Here is an 18,715-nt window from a genome sequence, read left to right as displayed (position 1 = left end):
GTGGCGCTTTCGATCGTTTTCAGCAGACTGCATTGCAAAATTATTGACCCTTCTATATCGTCTCACGCAAGATCTACCCAGGAATGGGGCCTTATGAATTCTTCCTATATCGTAGAAACAAAATATCCTTTGTTTCTTATGTTAGTCACAGGAGATCGGATGCAGACTCCGACACAAAATCCTCCTTTAAAGAGGGGAAAGAAAAACACAACGAGCAAAAACACAAAAAGGGGCATGAAGACGACCTGCCTGAGCTTCAGAAGGAGGCACACACAAAGCAAATGGTTAAAGACGGAAGCAAAAAGTCAAGAGCAGCAGATGAAGCCCAACATGAGAAGAGAAATAAGCAAGTTCAAGACCATCTGAGGGGCACCGTGGAAGAAGCGAAAAAACACGAGGAACCCAAAAAAATCCATGCCATGAAACCCAAAGAGGAGAGCAAACAAGAGAGGTTAACAAGCACAACAAATCGACACCTTAGTGACCCCTGCAGGGGGACGTCTGCAATAATTCAAAGACCGTTATTTGAAAGGTGAGACGTGACCCAAGTAGAACTTAGCTCTATTAGAACCAGCCCGGCCTGAGGGTGAACTCTTCATTTCAGGAGAGGAGTTCTTGATAGCAGCGTTCTCTATCCCACCCGCTTCCCCTCACCTCCACGACCCGCTCGGCCTCCACTCCCCGTCAAGCGGCCCCCTGTGGACGTGCAGAAAGAGAGGTCAGCGCAGTGGCGTGCCGTGCATGGTGAACGCCGTGCATGCTGCTTGCGGTGATGCTTCGCTCAGGTGTGTGTCGTCAGCCTGAGCCGCATGCATGTTGTATCACGGGAGAACTCATGTGAGGCCGTCTCGTGTGTGACATTTGTTCAGGAAAGACCCTTCGCTTGGACACTCTCACGCTCCAAGGCGTACCTCCCCCAAGGCTAGGCGGCCTTCAGTGGACTCTAAGAAGAAGAGGTCAGGCAGGAGCGTTCACATAAACGCCAACGCATGGAATCCATATTTTCATGGTGCTTATGTTGATTTCATTCACCGTAGGAAAATCCCAAAAGACTCAAATGTTCCCAAGGATTCTCATTCGTTGAACTTTCTTCTTCCACCGCCAAGGTTAGCACCCACTCTTGGCTTTTTGTGGCCCTTGACAAGACTTATTTTCTGGTCCCATTTCGGTCTTTAAAAAGGGACCTAGGATAAATCACTTCTTTTCTGACTTATAAAAGTTGTTACAATGTTTCATACTTGTGTTAAAGGGGTCATTTATGATTTTTTAAATTTAAAATACCTCCTTGTGGTCCACATAACATGTAATGGTGGTGCATAGATTTTGTTTTACAGACCAAATTCAATCCACTTTCTAACCGTCTTTTCAGAATCCCCTTGCCAGGGCCAAATCCCCTTCATCCTCATCTGCATCTCCACCCCGTCAGCCAAGTTGTAGTTTTTAGCGCTTCCATAACAAGTCTACTGACAGACAGAAGTTAGAACTACATGCTACTTTTTATGAGAAATGGTAATAGCGTAGGATTTTGACATGCATGTGCACGTACGAGCCAGTCTGCCCCACAACAAGAGGATAGAAAAAAAGGATTGGATATTGGGTGGCGTGGCTCAGTTGCTAGAGCGGTCATGCCAGCAACTTGATGACTCCGGGTTTGATTCTAGCATCCGCTTAAAGTCACTGCCATTGTATCTTTGGGCAAGACACTTTACTTCACTCTCAGTGCCACCCACTCTGGTTTGAATGTAGCTTAAATGTAGATCATGGGTCTTACTATATAAAGCGCTTGGATTCTCTACAACAGGGGTGTCAAACTCAAATACAGTGTGGGCCAAAATTTAAAACTGAACAAAGTCGCGGGCCAAGGTTGAACAAATTAACCTTTTAGGTGGTAGCGTGTATTGTAGTGTCCTGGAAGAGTTAGTGCTGCAAGGGATTCTGGGTATTTGTTCTGTTGTGTTACGGTACGGATGTTCTCCCGAAATGTGTCTGTCATTCTTGTTTGGTGTGGGTTCACAGTGTGGCACATATTTGTGACAGTGTTAAAGTTGTTTATACGGCGTGGCGCAGTGGGAGAGTGGCCGTGCGCAACCCGAGGGTCCCTGGTTCAAATCCCACCTAGTACCAACCTCGTCATGTCCGTTGTGTCCTGAGCAAGACACTTCACCCTTGCTCCTGATGGGTGCTGGTTGGCGCCTTGCATGGCAGCTCCCTCCATCAGTGTGTGAATGTGTGTGTGAATGTGGAAGTAGTGTCAAAGCGCTTTGAGTACCTTGAAGGTAGAAAAGCGCTATACAAGTACAACCCATTTATTTATACGGCCACCTTCAAGTGTCACCTGTATGGCTGTTGACCAAGTATGCATTTCATTCACTTATGAGTGTGTATAAGCCGCTTACTTTATGAAGCTGTCTGTATGGAGGATAAGCGGACGTGACGACAGGTTTTAGAGAACGTTAAAGGCAGTGCCTTTAAGGCACGGCCCCCAATATTGTTGTCCAGGTGGAAATCGGGAGATATTCGGGAGAATGGTTGCCCAGGGAGATTTTCGGGAGGGGCACTGAACTTCGGAAGTCTCCCAGGAAAATCGGGAGGGTTGGCAAGTATGAATATTAGCGGTGAATGCGGTGTTACAGCGGCAGAGCCACTGTATAATACCGGCGGGCCAGCTCTAATGTTTATTTGATATTGCCTCAAGGGCCAAATGAAATTACATGGCGGGCTAAATTTTGACACCCATGCCCTACAGAAAAAAACGCTACATACATATAATTCACTTTTGACCACAACTTTGGACTACAACTAAATGAAATTGGGGTACTCGCACAAAGCTCTTTGCATAAACTTCTACCATATATGAGATATTTTTTCTGATGTTACGATGGAAAAAACGTCTCAAATTCCAAACGGTGCGTTTTGAGCAAGATTGTTTTGTAAATACCTCCATCATGCTTCCATGGTTTGATTTCACCATGGGGCTTATCGGGACTCCAGATATATCTGCTTTGTTTGAGAGCTCCTGTGTATAAACTACACAATACTTTTCCACATCCATCTAAAATAGGTACCATAAGGGAAGAAAAGTTTGGTTTGCACTTTACTCAAATCATAAGGTTTACGCATTTTTCCGTGAGCTTGCACGCGGTTATGGATGCCTATGTTCGCAGGGTTTTTGCAGTCTGGTTACGTTGGAGGCGGATGTTTTTATTTGGACATTAAGTCAAGCTGTCAGCCAAAAGGGTTGGATAAAGTGTGACTTTCATCTAAGCGTGGCATGAGACCAATAACACTGACATGCGACGTGCAGTGACATACAAGTAAATGCTGCTAAAAGCAGCTACTTTTTATGCACTCTCTGAATCCATCGGAGAGTGTGGAGGTGTACCTAATGTTGTGACCAGGTCCATCTACATAATGTTTATCCAGTTAATTTTTCGACTGGGTCAGGACAAAATATAGCGGTGATGACTTCAAGATATACATTTAAAGAGTGTACATTTTCAAAAAGAAATTCTGATACTTTGAGTGTGGGGCATGGTTTAATTTGTTCGATTCAATCTAACATCTTGATGACCACTTCAATATTAACACTGAATTATTCATCTTACTCTTTATTTGTATTCAACAAGTATATCTGACCTACTTACAGTTTAACTGTCACGATTGGGTCACATGTTTATGCGTGGGTCGCTCTCCCAGGATGCAGACGGAAACTCCGGAGGCAGTATGCAGGTAGGACAATGATTTATTGTCATAAATCATACAAAAATACAGGAAACGAACAAAAGAGACGCGTGCCGCTCGCACAGGGAGCTAAGGTAAAATCTTAGCACAGGAATCATCCGCAAGGAAACAAGAAATCATCCAATGTACCTGTTGCTTACAGTTAGCAAGGAAACCAGACTGAATGTGGAGCAGAACGTCAAGAAGTAGCTCTCTGATTAGTGCCCGGCAGCCGGTGAGCGTGCAGAACACTAATCAGAGGCAGGTGAAACCAGTCTGCACCCATGGCAACCAAAACACAAAGCCAGGGGTGCTCGGAAACTAAGGGAGTCAAAAACGAAACGAAACATGATTTCCCAATCCGTTTCCCGGATCATAACATTAACAGGATAAACCTTGTCAATGATATGAAACCATGTGTTAATCACACAGATTATTATCAAGGCTTAGGTCAGGCTGATTACAAACATGAATTGTAATCCAATACATCCAATCCAATCCACTTTATTTATATAGCACATTTAAACAACAAAATGTTTCCAAAGTGCTTCACAACAATATTAAAAAAAACATTCAAATAGTATCTTGAGTTCCACCAATGACTGAATAAACACAAAAATATAAATACATATAAAACCAATATAAAAATAATATAAAATAAATATGATTAAAACGATTTTAAGGGTGAAACCAATTAAAACAGTAAATAGAAATCAAAATTTTAAAACACAGAGGGCAACAGAGGACCACACAACTCACGTAGTGTTAAAAGCCAGAGAATAAAACACTCCACTGTGGGAGCAGTTCAAATATGGAGGGGTAGAGTGTTCCAGAGCTTAGGGCCGACCACAGAGAAGGCTCTGTCTCCCTTAGTTTTAAGTCTGGTCTTGGGCACCACGAGCTGGAGCTGGCTCTCGGACCTCAGAGCGCGCGCAGGATTGTAAATTTGGATGAGGTCCGAGATATAATGAGGGGCCAGTCCATGTACAGTTTTAAAAACATACGAATATACTGCAAGGGAAGGTACTTATAAAAACGGATACAAAAATATACACGCAATTATGCAGTGCTCCAAAAAAAAAATTCTAACTAAAATAAAATCTATATATCTGAGATACACTGTTGATAAAATTAAATTGCTAATGCAAATACACTCACATTTTTGGTCATACTTTTTGCGCTTAAGAAACGTCTCTATGACTTCAGCGCCAAATTTCTTTTGTTTGTTTGAGATTGTCATTACGGCCACGAGTGGAGGAAAATGTTATTATTATTTATGCTACCCATACAGATCACAGCTGAGAAACAGGTATTTTGGGTGACTCTGCAGGGGGCGCTCACGGCCCTATGGTTAATAAACACTGATCTAGACCACAAAGAAGTGTTTTAAATGTAAATTTGAAAATCAACATGGGTCCCATTTAATATGTTTGTTTTTATAATTTGCAAATCTAATTGAACTATCTAAGACTTCAAATGTTATTGAAAATATCAACAGTGTGCATCTAAATTGACTTGAACGTGGTCAGAGCCTAAATACCTCTAAAAGTTGTGGCCCTAGACAACCACATAGAGTGTTGATGCCAGGAGCTGGCCCTGGTAATAGCAACTCAATGATTTGATGACATCATTGATTTCTTACTCATGGTGTCTTGTCCTTCTAGAAAAGAGCCTCCAGACCCCAATGCTCCTCTGCCTCCTCTCCCTCTTCATCTCCACCCACCTCCGCCCCTTCCTAAGCGCCCCTTGCAGCTGGACGGGAAAAAGGGGAGGTGGGATTTGGATCATTACCGCTCTGGAGGGTCTGACGGACTATTTTGAAGCTTTGTGATGTTTTTGTCAACACAGGAAGAACTCCTTGGATTCTACACTGCCCTCGCAGAAGGCGTCAGACCATGTGAGGAAAGACAGGTGTGGAAACTGGGACTTTTTTTGGAAGACACCCTGGAGGCTCAGTTGTTTTATACAGAGGCATAGAAAGCATGTAAAAATGTTTAGGATAGTTGACTAATTCATATTATAATTTCATATTTATTGTAAATGAATTGTTTAATGAAAGTGAACAAAATTGGGTGATGCAGGTTGACGGTGGACGTTGGTTCCTTTTGAAGTGAGTTACCACAATAAAACTTGCCATCATAAAGCCTTAAATAACTATATACACAACTTTTTAACCAACATCCCTAACTGTCATGCAAGTATAAACAGAAGTCAACAACTGTACAGTAAAACATAATACAACTACAATAAAGTCAAACTACCTTTGACCAGGAAAGGGCAACAAAAGGTGCTCTCAGGGCATGGAGTTAATCAATTTACGTTGTCTTAAAGAGAACTCAACTTTTTGGGGGAATTTTGCCTCTGATTCATAATCTCTATGTGAGAAAAAACACTGTTCTGTGCATTATAAAAAATACTAGCAAGAGGTGGTTAACAATGCAGGAAATAGGGAAAATCCAACGTTTTATATACTTGCCATAAGTTTGTATGTAATGGAGTAACAGGCCCATTCATTCATGATGTAATATTTATAGTTGTTTGGTTATTTCAAGCTATGTTGGAACTTATTTTATGGTAGCATTGATTTCGCAGAGCACACAGCAACAGACGCTGTTTCCATCAACAAAAATCAACTCCTAATCATGACAGACTTTGTGTGAGCCAACAGTGACTAATTTGAGAGAAATGATGATGCACTTTTTGAGACTGAATATACGTAGGATGAGCTCCAAGTTTTAGAAGCTAAATGATAAGCAGATCCAACTTTAGTGAAACACTACGCATCATGTAGCAGTATTGCTAAGTGCCAAACAAGAAATACACACTACGAACATTATAAAACAGTTGGGATGCGAACTGATAGGATGTTTATGTCTTTCAGCGCTAAACTTGTGCTCCCTGTCTAATAATAAAGTCATCATAATCCTCAGTACTCAGTTAAAATTGCTGGGATGAAACAAGCATCTCGTCGTGTCTTCCTAGCAATGTCTTCGCATCTAAATTAAATTTCAAAGTTGACTAACTTCTCGGTTTATGGCCAAAATCTAAACTATACAAGAACGAAGCATGATATAATATTTAACGTTATTTTTTACAAATTCAGAGGCTCAGTAGCTATCTTAGCTATCTTTAAGTAGTTCCTTGGTTAACATGCAGGTCACGGCATGTAAATGGAGCATTGTTGGAGGTATTTTAAGTATTTTTAAAGACTATTTTATAACTTAGTTAGTTTAGTAAATGCCAATTTACATTGTTAGCTGCCTCTTGCTAGCATTTTTTCACTATTCAGATGCACAAAAATGAGAAAGACAAGTAAGGATTGTGAAATGATGGACAAAATTCCCCAAAAAGTACACATCATTTAAAAGAAATTTAGCCTCTAGAGAAGCAGAGTTTATCAGTTCATGCTGCAGACTACCTCGGAGAGCCCTGAGAATACATTCACAGGCATTATGAACGTGATTGCAGATATATACTTCAACCTAGTGGTATTTTATAGATATTTATGGAAGTAACTCCGTGTTACCTCCATTATCTTTCAAAAAGGTACGTGGAGTCGTTCACAAATTTCGGCATTTTATTTTTTACCTTGAGTGAAATTAATCCATCCATCAATTTTCTACCGCTTATTCCCTTTGGGGTCACGGGGGGCGCTGGTGCCTATCTCAGCTACAATCATAATGCAGAGAGGCAGGAGTCTTATCCATTGAGCTAACCTGGGTCTTGTGAAATTAATCCATATCATAAATATGAACACATTTAATGTTAATCCTTCTGACCTACATTTTTGTTTGATTGTATTTTTTTTTAGGGATTTCCACACTATTTTGTAATTGCTTTTTTCACTACCTTGTTCCGTTTTTATTTCAGCTCAAACAGGTTTATTGTAAATTTTTGAGAACTACACAGTTAAAATAAAAATTTCTCTGTTCTTTTCTTGCAGGAAAGATAGTCTGGACAGCAAAATGGCTAAAAAGCAGTTGGTGGAAGCCAATAAAGAAAGGTTGGACATTCAGGAGTGTGATATTGGCAGTAAGCCACAACTTTGCAAAAAATAGTCTTGATTCATGAGTAGGCAGGACAATTTTATTTATAGAGCACAATTTGACAAGGCAATTTAAATGGGTTTTACAGAAAACGAGTATTAAGCATTAAAACACCTACAACGAGTGAACATTGGAGGAAATATGCAGTTGGAGATGCAGTGCCTGCAACATTTACTGTTATCAATGGATCCAGTAGAGCAATTATGAGGTCACAGGTCAGTCATTTCAAACAATGTTTCTTGCTTCTCTTGTTCTTTCAGGAAGAACTCCTGTGACTCCAAATTGGTCCAACCAGTGAAACATTCGACTGATGTTAAACCTGACAGGTACAACTGGCCTGCACCTCCTCATTGAATCATTTAAACAGCAATTTCAGCTATGGATGTTGACATGTTCACTCAAGCTTCTCACTACTCAGGCAGGAATCGGATTCGAAGCAGAGCAGCTCCCCTCCTGCAAAGAAGCTAACAGCTGAAAGGTACATGAAGCGTTCGTTTGTCAACAAGTGTCACTGTCCTCTTTCAACTAAAATCATGGAGGTGCTGTTGGCTGGATGTGACAGGAGAGCGTCTCATGGCTCAAAGGCCCCTCAGCCTGCACCGCCGCAGAGGAAGCCTTTTACTGACCACAGTGAAAGGTACATTCTTTCTTCTGTTGAAAGTGATACTTGGCTATAAAAAGTATCAGAATCCTTGCCTTAAAAAAAAACTGGTGGGGGAATTTTACCATTCATCTACAACCCGTATGTACGTTCTAAAGAGTGATAAAAGGCTAGTATGAGGCGGCTAACAATGCAGTTGATGGGGATATGATTTATTCCATTGATAATTGCCTAGTGGTTGGACTGTCCGCCCTGAGATTGGTAGATGGTGAGTTCAAACCCCGGCCAAGTCATACCAAAGACTATAAAAATGGCACCCGTTACCTCCCTGCTTGGCACTCAGCATCAAGGGTTGGAATTGGGGGTTTAATCACCCAAAAAGGTATTCGTGGGCACGGCCAACGCTCCTACTCACTGCTCCCCTCACCTCCCAGGGGGTGAGGGTGATTGGTCAAATGCAGAGGATAATCTCACACACCGAGTGTGTGTGTGACAATCATTGCTACTTTTAACTTTAAAGCACATTCATAACAAAGTGTGCTATTTAAAGCAGTTTGTCATTTTTCTGTGTGCATTCATTTCACAGAGAACATAGGAACTGATATCTTTTTATTTTTTGTTGGGCGGTACCTTCAAACCCGAAACCGTAGAAGGAGACGACCTGATGGCTCGATGGGTCGGTAACCAACTCAACGAGTTTACGGACTTGTTTCATGGGACGACGGCACTTTTCCTTGCAGTATACTGGCTTTGTTTTCATTGTCCAACACGACAGTTTCAGGCACAAAAGTCACTTTTACAGTAACAATTCCTACTCATTTGTTACACACACTCATGCATCTCTCTCTATTGCCACCCACTTCTTCTGTTTCCTATCTTGCTCCCGCCTCCAGGTCAGGTAAGAGTTCACCCACAGGACCATGGCGTGGCGAAGTTGGGAGAGTGGCCGTACCAGCAATCTGAGGGTTACTGGTTCAATCCCCACCTTCTACCATCCTAGTCACGTCCGTTGTGTCCTTGGGCAAGACACTTCACCCTTGCTCCTGATTGGTGCCTGGTTAGCGCCTTGCACGGCAGCTTCCGCCATCAGTGTGTAAATGTGTGTGTGAATGGGTGAATGTGGAAATACTGTCAAAGCGCTTTGGCCTCCTTAAAAAGTGGTAGAAAAGCGCTATACAAGTACAACCATTTACCATTAACCTCTGTAAGATAGCATTGGAGAGCCCAAACAGCCTCACTCAAGTAACTCCTTTCTAGTGCAAAAAACAGCGGTCTTGCGCGACCCCAGGGTTATTTCCAACTGCCAGTACCCCAATGTTAAATCCAGTGTACTAAAATATTTAGCTGTGGATAGAGTATATAGGGTGTCCTGAATACGTGGCAAGGGGTATGCGTCCTTGATAGTTTGTACGTTCAAATGTCTAGTCCATGCACATTCGGCTAGTCCAATTTTTTTTCTTCACCATTACAGTCCGAGCAGCCCAAATGCTATTTTTAGGCTGAGCGACGCTGGCTGTCAGACTCTGCTGCAGCTGCTGATCCGCAGCTGCCTGTTTTTCACTAGACATTCTCCGCAAGGGTTGTTTCACTAGCGGACACGGAATAGTTAGTACTCAGTTGTACTAAGGTGGTACGGCCTAAATCATTGGGACCAATGAAAAATAAATGACTCTGGGTCTGCAGTAGACAATCCAGGTCGTTTGTACGCGTGTTTGTACCATAGCAGAACGAAAAGATGGAGGTGCATTATTTTGTCCTCATTAAGTGTCTTTGACGCTTTTCGCCTGAAGGCCGGACCGCTGGGCCGGTAGCATCACACAGTGCAACAAGTTAGCACAGAGCTGCTAACATGGACAAAATGATCACAAAACCAAATGCCACCACACCAGTGTGGGAATATTTCAATTCAAACCTTTCGAATGAGATGAGCCTATCAACACAGAGGAGTCAGTTTGCCAAAAAGAAACCTGCCCACTCACTTAAAACACAACCAACCAACAGTCCACACACTCTCCGCGTTTGGTGTACGAGCTGAGTGCAAACAAAACAGTGCAAAATAGTTCGCGCTCATAGTAAGTGTAATTAAATACATCGCCAAAGACATGCTGACCTTCAATACCATTGAAAAAGTAGCATTTTTAAAAGTGCTGCAAATGTTTGACAGACATTTGTCATGTTGTCATGTCATGTTGGTGTTTCCTCACTTGGAATCTGCCAGATTAATTTTTTTTTTCTTTGCATATGACCTGTTTATACATCTTTATATGCGATGGTTTGCACAATTATGACAAAAATGATAATCAATCAATCAATCATCAATCAATGTTTATTTATATAGCCCTAAATCACAAATGTCTCAAAGGACTGCACAAACCACTACGAGTACGACATCCTCGGAAGAACCCACATAAGGGCAAGGAGAGCTCACACACAGTGGGACGCCAGTGACAATGATGACTATGAGAACCTTGCAGGGGACCGAAAGCAATGGATGTCGAGCGGGTCTAACATGATACTGTCAAAGTTCAATCCATAGTGGCTCCAACACAGCCGCGAGAGTTCAGTTCAAAGCGGATCCAAGACAGCAGCAAGAGTCCCGTCCAAAGGAAACCATCCTAAGCGGATTCGGATCAGCAGCGTAGAGATGTCCCCAACCGATACACAGGCGAGCGGTCCATCCTGGGTCCCGACTCTGGACATATATTTATTTTGATTTATATTGTAATAACGATTAATTACAGGTATTCATTTAAGAATATCACTATTTATTGTGACACCAAAACTCAATTTTAAAGGCCTACTGAAATGAGATTTTCTTATTTAAACGGGGATAGCAGGTCCATTCTATGTGTCATACTTGATCATTTTGCGATATTGCCATATTTATGCTGAAAAGATTTAGTAGAGAACATCGACGATAAAGTTTGCAACTTTTGGTTGCTAATAAAAAAGCCTCGCCTTTACTGGAAGTAGCAGACGATGTTTGGCTGACGTCACCGGTGTGAGGCCTCCTCACATCCTCACATTGTTTACAGTCATAGCCACCAGCAGCTAGAGCGATTCGGACCAAGAAAGCGACAATTTCCCCATTAATTTGAGCGATGATGAAAGATTCGTGGATGACGATAGTAAGAGTGAAGGACTAGAAAAAAAAAAGTAAAAAAAAAAAGAAAAGGCAAGGACAGTGGGAGCGATTCAGATGTTATTACACACATTTACTAGGATAATCTGGAAAATCCCTTATCTGCTTATTGTGTTACTAGTGTTTTAGTGAGATTATATGGTACCTGAAAGTCAGAGGGGGTGTGGCCACGGGTGTGGTGACCGCCAGTGTCTCCGGTGGGATGAGGTAATAGTCCGCAGCAGCTGCAGGAGGACGCAAGCTCCGCTCATAACTACGGCAAGAGCCGACTTATTACCACAAGTTTCTCACCGAAACCTGTTAATTGACATGTAGTCGGGAACCATGTTCGCTTGACCGCTCTGTTCCATAGTAAGGCTTCACCTTCGGGAATTTTAAACAAGGAAACACCGGCTGTGTTTGTGTGGCTAAAAGCAGCCGCAATACACCGCTTCCCTTCTCCATCTTTCTACTTTGACGTCTCCATTATTAATTGAACAAATTGCAAAATATTCAGCAACACAGATGTCCAGAATACTGTGTAATTATGCGATTAAAGCAGACTACTCATAGTTTGGATCGGGCTGGAAAAAAATGTCCGCTACAACCCGAGACGTCAAACGCACGCGTCATCATACAGGTCATCATACCGCGACGTTTTCAACAGGACACTTCGCGCAAAATTTAAAATTGCAATTTAGTAAACTAAAAAGGCCGTATTGGCATGTGTTCCAATGTTAATATATCATCATTGATATATAGACTATCAGACTGCGTGGTCGGTAGTAGTGGGTTTCAGTAGGCCTTTAAATGGATATAAACTTTTAATAACAAATAGGCAGCATGGTGGACCAGGGGTTAGTGCATGTACCTCACAATACGAAGGTCCTGAGTAGTCCTGAGTTCAATCCCAGGCTCGGATTCTTTCTGTGTGGAGTTTGCATGTTCTCCCCGTGACTGCGTGGGTTCCCTCCGGGTACTCCGGCTTCCTCCCACCTCCAAGAACATGCACCTGGGGATAGGTTGATTGGCAACATTAAATTGGCCCTAGTGTGTGAATGTGAGTGTGAATGTTGTCCGTCCATTGGCTCCAGCAAAGGGACAAGCGGTAGAAAATGGGTGGATGGATTGTAACAAATAAACCACAAAGACTAAAATAGTAATAATAATAGCAATACAAATACATTTAAATAACAAGAGCAATATTAAAAATAATAAAATTCATTTTTTCTGTTTCAATTGTTTTTATTTTGGGTTTTATTTCTTAACCTTTTACACTTATTTTACCACCAATTTTTGTGTAAAATAAAATTGTATAAATGTTTGTTAATTAAATCAAACATCCTCACATTTAATGGCGTAATACATATTTTGACAATTGTGAAGAGTATTGATTGATTGATTGAAACGTTTATCAGTAGATTGCACAGTTCAGTACATTTTCCGTACAATTGACGACTAAATGTTAACACTCGAATAAGTTTTTCAACTTGTTTAAGTCGGGGTCCACGTTAATCAATTCAGGGTACAAATATATACTATCAGCATAATACAGTCATCACACAAGTTAATCATCAGAGTATATACATTGAATTATTTACATTATTTACAATCCGGAGGGTGGGATGAGGAGGGTTTGGTTTATATCAGCACTTCAGTCATCAACAATTACATAATCAGAGAAATGGACATTAAGACAGTGTAGGTCTGACTTGGTAGGATATGTACAGCGAGCAGAGAACATAGTGAGTTCAGAAAACATAAGAAAAAGTACATACATTAGAAATACTTTTGATTATTTACATTTGGTTATTTACAATCCGGGGAGATGGGATGTGGAGGGGGGAGGGTGTTAGTAAAGGGTTGAGGTTGCCAGGAGTTGTTGTTTTTGTGCGGTTTTGAGGGATGATAGAGATGCACTTACTTTTACATCTGTTGGGAGTGCATTCCACATTGATGTGGCATAAAAGGAGAATAAGTTAAGACCTTTGTTAGATCGGAATCTGGGTTTAACGTGGTTTGTGGAGCTCCCCCTGGCTTTTTGGTTATGGCGGTCATTGAAGTAGTTTGACCTGTACTTCGGTATCAGGGAGGTGTAGCGGATTTCATAGACTAGGCTCAGTGCAAGTTGTTTGACTCTGTCTTCCACCCTGAGCCAGCCCACTTTGGAGAAGTGGTGGAGGTCTAAAAGTAACATGACTAGCTTGTTCTGGGATGTTTGGAGTCTAGATTTGAGGGTTTTGGAGGTGCTGGGGTACCAGGAGGTGCAAGCGTAATCAAAAAAGGGTTGAACGAGAGTTCCCGCTAGAATCTTCAAGGTGCTTTTGTTGACCAGAGAGGAGATTCTGTAGAGAAATCTCATTCTTTGGTTGACCTTTTCGATTACGTTGGTTTCCATTTCATCACATGAAATATTAGCCTCTAGAATGGAACCTAGGTAGGTGACCTCATCTTTCCTGGCGATAAAAATGTCACCCACAGTATTTTAGGTCAAAGCATTTAAATTTTGTAAATGTGCTTTGAGTACATAATGCTTGTAAATGAGATAGGCTCCAGTGCCCCCCACTACCTCGAAGGGAAAAAGCGGTGGAAAATGGATGGATGGATGCTTGTGCAAAGTACTTTTTTGAAAGCTCTATATTCTTAAGGCAGTTAGACCGGATATGGTGCATCACGCTATAATTGTGAAGGGGGATGGCGGCGCCCGGACGGGCTGCGCTCTCGAGGAGATCCTGCTAAAGATGGAACATTTGGCAGAAATACCGGACAATTCCACAAACTTTATGGCTGGCTCACATCGTGGTCACTCCGTGATCACGTACGACCGCCAGACACTTCTGGATGTGGACACATCGGGCCGTTTTGGACTGATAGACGCGGGCGTGCTAAACATGCTAACTAGCATGGGAATACATCGGCGGCTACATCCAGCGGCCTGTGAAGCAGGGGAGTCCAGTAGCAGCGGGGGCCGTCTACGGAGCAGACGCCAGCGGTGTGATCGGAAGCGCGGATGCCGAGCGGGGCTAAAAACAAAGCAGAAGGCTAATCCCCACAGGACACCACTTTCCTCCATCCCGAAGACGGATTTAGATGGAAAATGCGAGACTACTGGTCTGGGTAAGGAGTCTGTTAAATTAGAACACGTTTTTTCTGCTTTGAGTGTTTCAGAGTTAGACATGTGTTTTACTGAGGTGGCTAACTATGATGCGTGCAGTTTATCAAAGCAACAAACAAACAATCGGAAAATCCCCGTTACTGAGGTGGCTAACCATGATGCGTGCAGTTTATCAAAGCAACAATCAAACAATCGGAAAATTCCTGTCGTATCAATTCCTAGATATGGTCGTAACTATACTAAATGCACTGGGCATAATAAACACAACATTATTAATATTGCTACTACGGATAATTTGATCAAAAACTCCCTAAAACAGCCCACTACCTATAATATAGGTTTTTTAAACATAAGATCATTGTCTCCTAAAACGTTGTTAGTTAATGATATTATCAGAGACAACAATCTTAACGTCATCGGTCTCAGCGAAACCTGGCTTAAACAAAACGACTTTTTTGCGCTAAATGAGGCATGTCCTCCTAACTTTACACATGCGCATATTGCCCGTCCGCTCAAAAGGGGTGGGGGGGTTGCACTAATATACAACGAAAACTTTAACCTTAGTCCTAACATAAATAATAAATATAAATCGTTTGAGGTGCTTACTATGAGGTCTGTCACACCGCTGCCTCTACACCTGGCTGTTATCTACCGCCCCCCAGGGCCCTATTCGGACTTTATTAATGAATTCTCAGAGTTCGTTGCTGATCTAGTGACACACGCCGATAATATAATCATAATGGGGGACTTTAATATCCATATGAATACCCCATCGGACCCACCGTGCGTAGCGCTCCAGACTGTAATTGATAGCTGTGGTCTCACACAAATAATAAATGAACCCACGCATGGCAACGGTAATATGATAGACCTAGTGCTTGTCAGGGGCATCACCGTTTCCAAAGTTACGATACTCCCGTATACTAAAGTATTGTCTGATCATTACCTTATAAAATTCGAGGTTCAGACGCATGTTCGTCAAACTAATAATAATAATAACTGCTATAGCAGCCGCAACATTAATACAGCCACAACGACAACTCTTGCTGACCTACTGCCCTCGGTAATGGCACCATTCCCAAAGTATGTGGGCTCTATTGATAACCTCACTAACAACTTTAACGACGCCCTGCGCGAAACCATTGATAACATAGCACCGCTAAAGTTAAAAAAGGCTCCAAAAAAGCGCACCCCGTGGTTTACAGAAGAAACTAGAGCTCAGAAATTGTTATGTAGAAAGCTGGAACGCAAATGGCGCACGACTAAACTTGAGGTGCACCATCAAGCATGGAGTGATGGTTTAATAACTTATAAACGCATGCTTACCTTAGCTAAAGCTAAATATTACTCAAATCTCATCCACCGTAATAAAAACGATCCTAAATTTTTGTTTAGTACGGTAGCATCGCTAACCCAACAAGGGACTCCTTCCAGTAGCTCAACCCACTCAGCTGATGACTTTATGCAATTCTTTAGTAAGAAAATTGAAGTCATTAGAAAGGAGATTAAAGACAATGCGTCCCAGCTACAACGGGGTTCTATTAACACTGACACGATTGTATATACGGCGGATACTACCCTCCAAAATACTTTCTCTCGTTTTGAGGAAATAACATTAGAGGAATTGTTACAACGTGTAAATGGAATAAAACAGACAACATGTTTACTTGACCCTCTTCCTGGGAAACTGATCAAGGAGCTCTTTGTATTATTAGGTCCATCAGTGCTAAATATTATAAACTTATCACTCTCCTCGGGCACTGTTCCCCTAGCATTCAAAAAAGCGGTTATTCATCCTCTTCTTAAAAGACCTAACCTCGATCCTGACCTCATGGTAAATTACCGACCGGTGTCTCACCTTCCCTTTATTTCAAAAATCCTCGAAAAAATTGTTGCGGAGCAGTTAAATGAACACTTAGCGTCTAACAATCTATGTGAAACCTTTCAATCCGGTTTCAGGGCAAATCACTCCACGGAGACAGCCCTCGCAAAAATGACTAATGATCTATTGCTAACGATGGATTCTGATGCGTCATCTATGTTGCTGCTCCTCGATCTTAGCGCTGCTTTCGATACCGTCGATCATAACATTTTATTAGAACGTATCAAAACTCGAATTGGTATGTCAGACTTAGCCCTGTCTTGGTTTAACTCTTATCTTACTGATAGGATGCAGTGTGTCTCCCATAACAATGTGACCTCGGACTACGTTAAGGTAACGTGTGGAGTTCCCCAGGGTTCGGTCCTTGGCCCTGCACTCTTCAGCATCTACATGCTGCCGCTAGGTGACATCATACGCAAATACGGTATTAGCTTTCACTGTTATGCTGATGACACCCAACTGTACATGCCCCTAAAGCTGACCAACACGCCGGATTGTAGTCAGCTGGAGGCATGTCTTAATGAAATTAAACAATGGATGTCCGCTAACTTTTTGCAACTCAACGCCAAAAAAACGGAAATGCTGATTATCGGTCCTGCTAGACACCGAACTCTATTTAATAATACAACTCTAACATTTGACAACCAAACAATTAAACAAGGCGACACGGTAAAGAATCTGGGTGTTATCTTCGACCCAACTCTCTCCTTTGAGGCACACATTAAAAGCGTTACTAAAACGGTCTTCTTTCATCTCCGTAATATCGCTAAAATTCGCTCCATTCTGTCCACTAAAGACGCTGAGATCATTATCCATGCGTTTGTTACGTCTCGCCTCGACTACTGTAACGTATTATTTTCGGGTCTCCCCATGTCTAGCATTAAAAGATTACAGTTGGTACAAAATGCGGCTGCTAGACTTTTGACAAGAACAAGAAAGTTTGATCACATTACGCCTGTACTGGCTCACCTGCACTGGCTTCCTGTGCACTTAAGATGTGACTTTAAGGTTTTACTACTTACGTATAAAATACTACACGGTCTAGCTCCATCTTATCTTGCCGATTGTATTGTACCATATGTCCCGGCAAGAAATCTGCGTTCAAAGGACTCCGGCTTATTAGTGATTCCCAAAGCCCAAAAAAAGTCTGCGGGCTATAGAGCATTTTCCGTTCGGGCTCCAGTACTCTGGAATGCCCTCCCGGTAACAGTTCGCGATGCCACCTCAGTAGAAACATTTAAGTCTCACCTTAAAACTCATTTGTATACTCTAGCCTTTAAATAGACTCCCTTTTTAGACCAGTTGATCTGCCGTTTCTTTTCTTTTTCTTCTATGTCCCACTCTCCCGTGTGGAGGGGGTCCGGTCCGATCCGGTGGCCATGTACTGCTCGCCTGTGTATCGGCTGGGGACATCTCTGCGCTGCTGGTCCGCCTACGCTTGGGATGGTTTCCTGCTGGCTCCGCTGTGAACGGGACTCTCGCTGCTGTGTCTTGGATCCTCTTTGGACTGGACTCTCGCGACTGTGTTGTATCCATTGTGGATTGAACTTTCAGTATCATGTTAGATCCGCTCGACATCCATTGCTTTCCTCCTCTCTAAGGTTCTCATAGTCATCATTGTCACCGACGTCCCACTGGGTCATTATTGTCACCAATGTCCCACTGGGTGTGAGTTTTCCTACCGAGGATGTCGTGGTGGTTTGTGCAGCCCTTTGAGACACTAGTGATTTAGGGCTATATAAGTAAACATTGATTGATTGATTGATTTGCTGTGCTGTTGTCCTCAGCTTGTCAAGTAAAAAGGGTGACTGACTTGAGGCTGTTTTAAAAAAAAAAAAGGTTTATGATTTTGCTAAAAAATATATTTTATTTTTATTGTTTGTTTTATTTTCTTTGGAGATTTAAATGTTTACAGTTTAATTACAATGTTAAAATACATTAGCAATACAAGTTTATTACTATTGAAAGGACATGCATGCATTATTATTATGTATTATCATTACATTGGTGGTTAATTTGGTCTAAAAAAAACAATGGCATGGCCGCAATCCAGCTGTGCGTGTGCTCTTCCAAGAATCATTGCAACACTGCAGTATCCATTAAGGTGCTGGTAAAGACTTCGACAAATAGGGCCTCCTACTCCAGCTCCGTGCGGTCAGCAAACACAATGGACACCTTCTCGTAGATGCCGTCTTGTAGTGGTTGTAGAGCCCCTCGCCAAGCACCCGGC

General features: G+C 42.1%; 1 protein-coding gene across 6 annotated transcripts in view; it reads left to right on the top strand.

Annotated features, from left to right (window-relative positions):
* The window catches only part of tcea3 (transcription elongation factor A (SII), 3), a 32,978-nt gene that overhangs the window by 6,400 nt on the left and 7,863 nt on the right, over positions 1 to 18,715 (top strand). Inside the window, exons 5-14 of one of the 6 annotated variants that reach the window (XM_061916098.1) lie at positions 146 to 532; positions 605 to 718; positions 870 to 956; positions 1,038 to 1,106; positions 5,385 to 5,492; positions 5,569 to 5,631; positions 7,664 to 7,723; positions 8,027 to 8,092; positions 8,185 to 8,244; positions 8,329 to 8,403. In XM_061916098.1, the coding sequence (XP_061772082.1) occupies positions 146 to 532; positions 605 to 718; positions 870 to 956; positions 1,038 to 1,106; positions 5,385 to 5,492; positions 5,569 to 5,631; positions 7,664 to 7,723; positions 8,027 to 8,092; positions 8,185 to 8,244; positions 8,329 to 8,403 (1,089 nt within the window). The remainder of the gene's footprint in view (positions 1 to 145; positions 533 to 604; positions 719 to 869; positions 957 to 1,037; positions 1,107 to 5,384; positions 5,493 to 5,568; positions 5,632 to 7,663; positions 7,724 to 8,026; positions 8,093 to 8,184; positions 8,245 to 8,328; positions 8,404 to 18,715) is intronic. The other 5 variants (XM_061916099.1, XM_061916100.1, XM_061916101.1 and 2 more) reach the window with 5 other exon arrangements.

Source organism: Nerophis ophidion, linkage group LG11 (genome assembly GCF_033978795.1).
Source record: "Nerophis ophidion isolate RoL-2023_Sa linkage group LG11, RoL_Noph_v1.0, whole genome shotgun sequence".
NCBI lineage: Eukaryota > Metazoa > Chordata > Actinopteri > Syngnathiformes > Syngnathidae > Nerophis > Nerophis ophidion.
The sequence above is the reverse complement of the archived record's forward strand: the minus strand, read 5'-3'. Positions and strand labels throughout refer to the sequence as shown.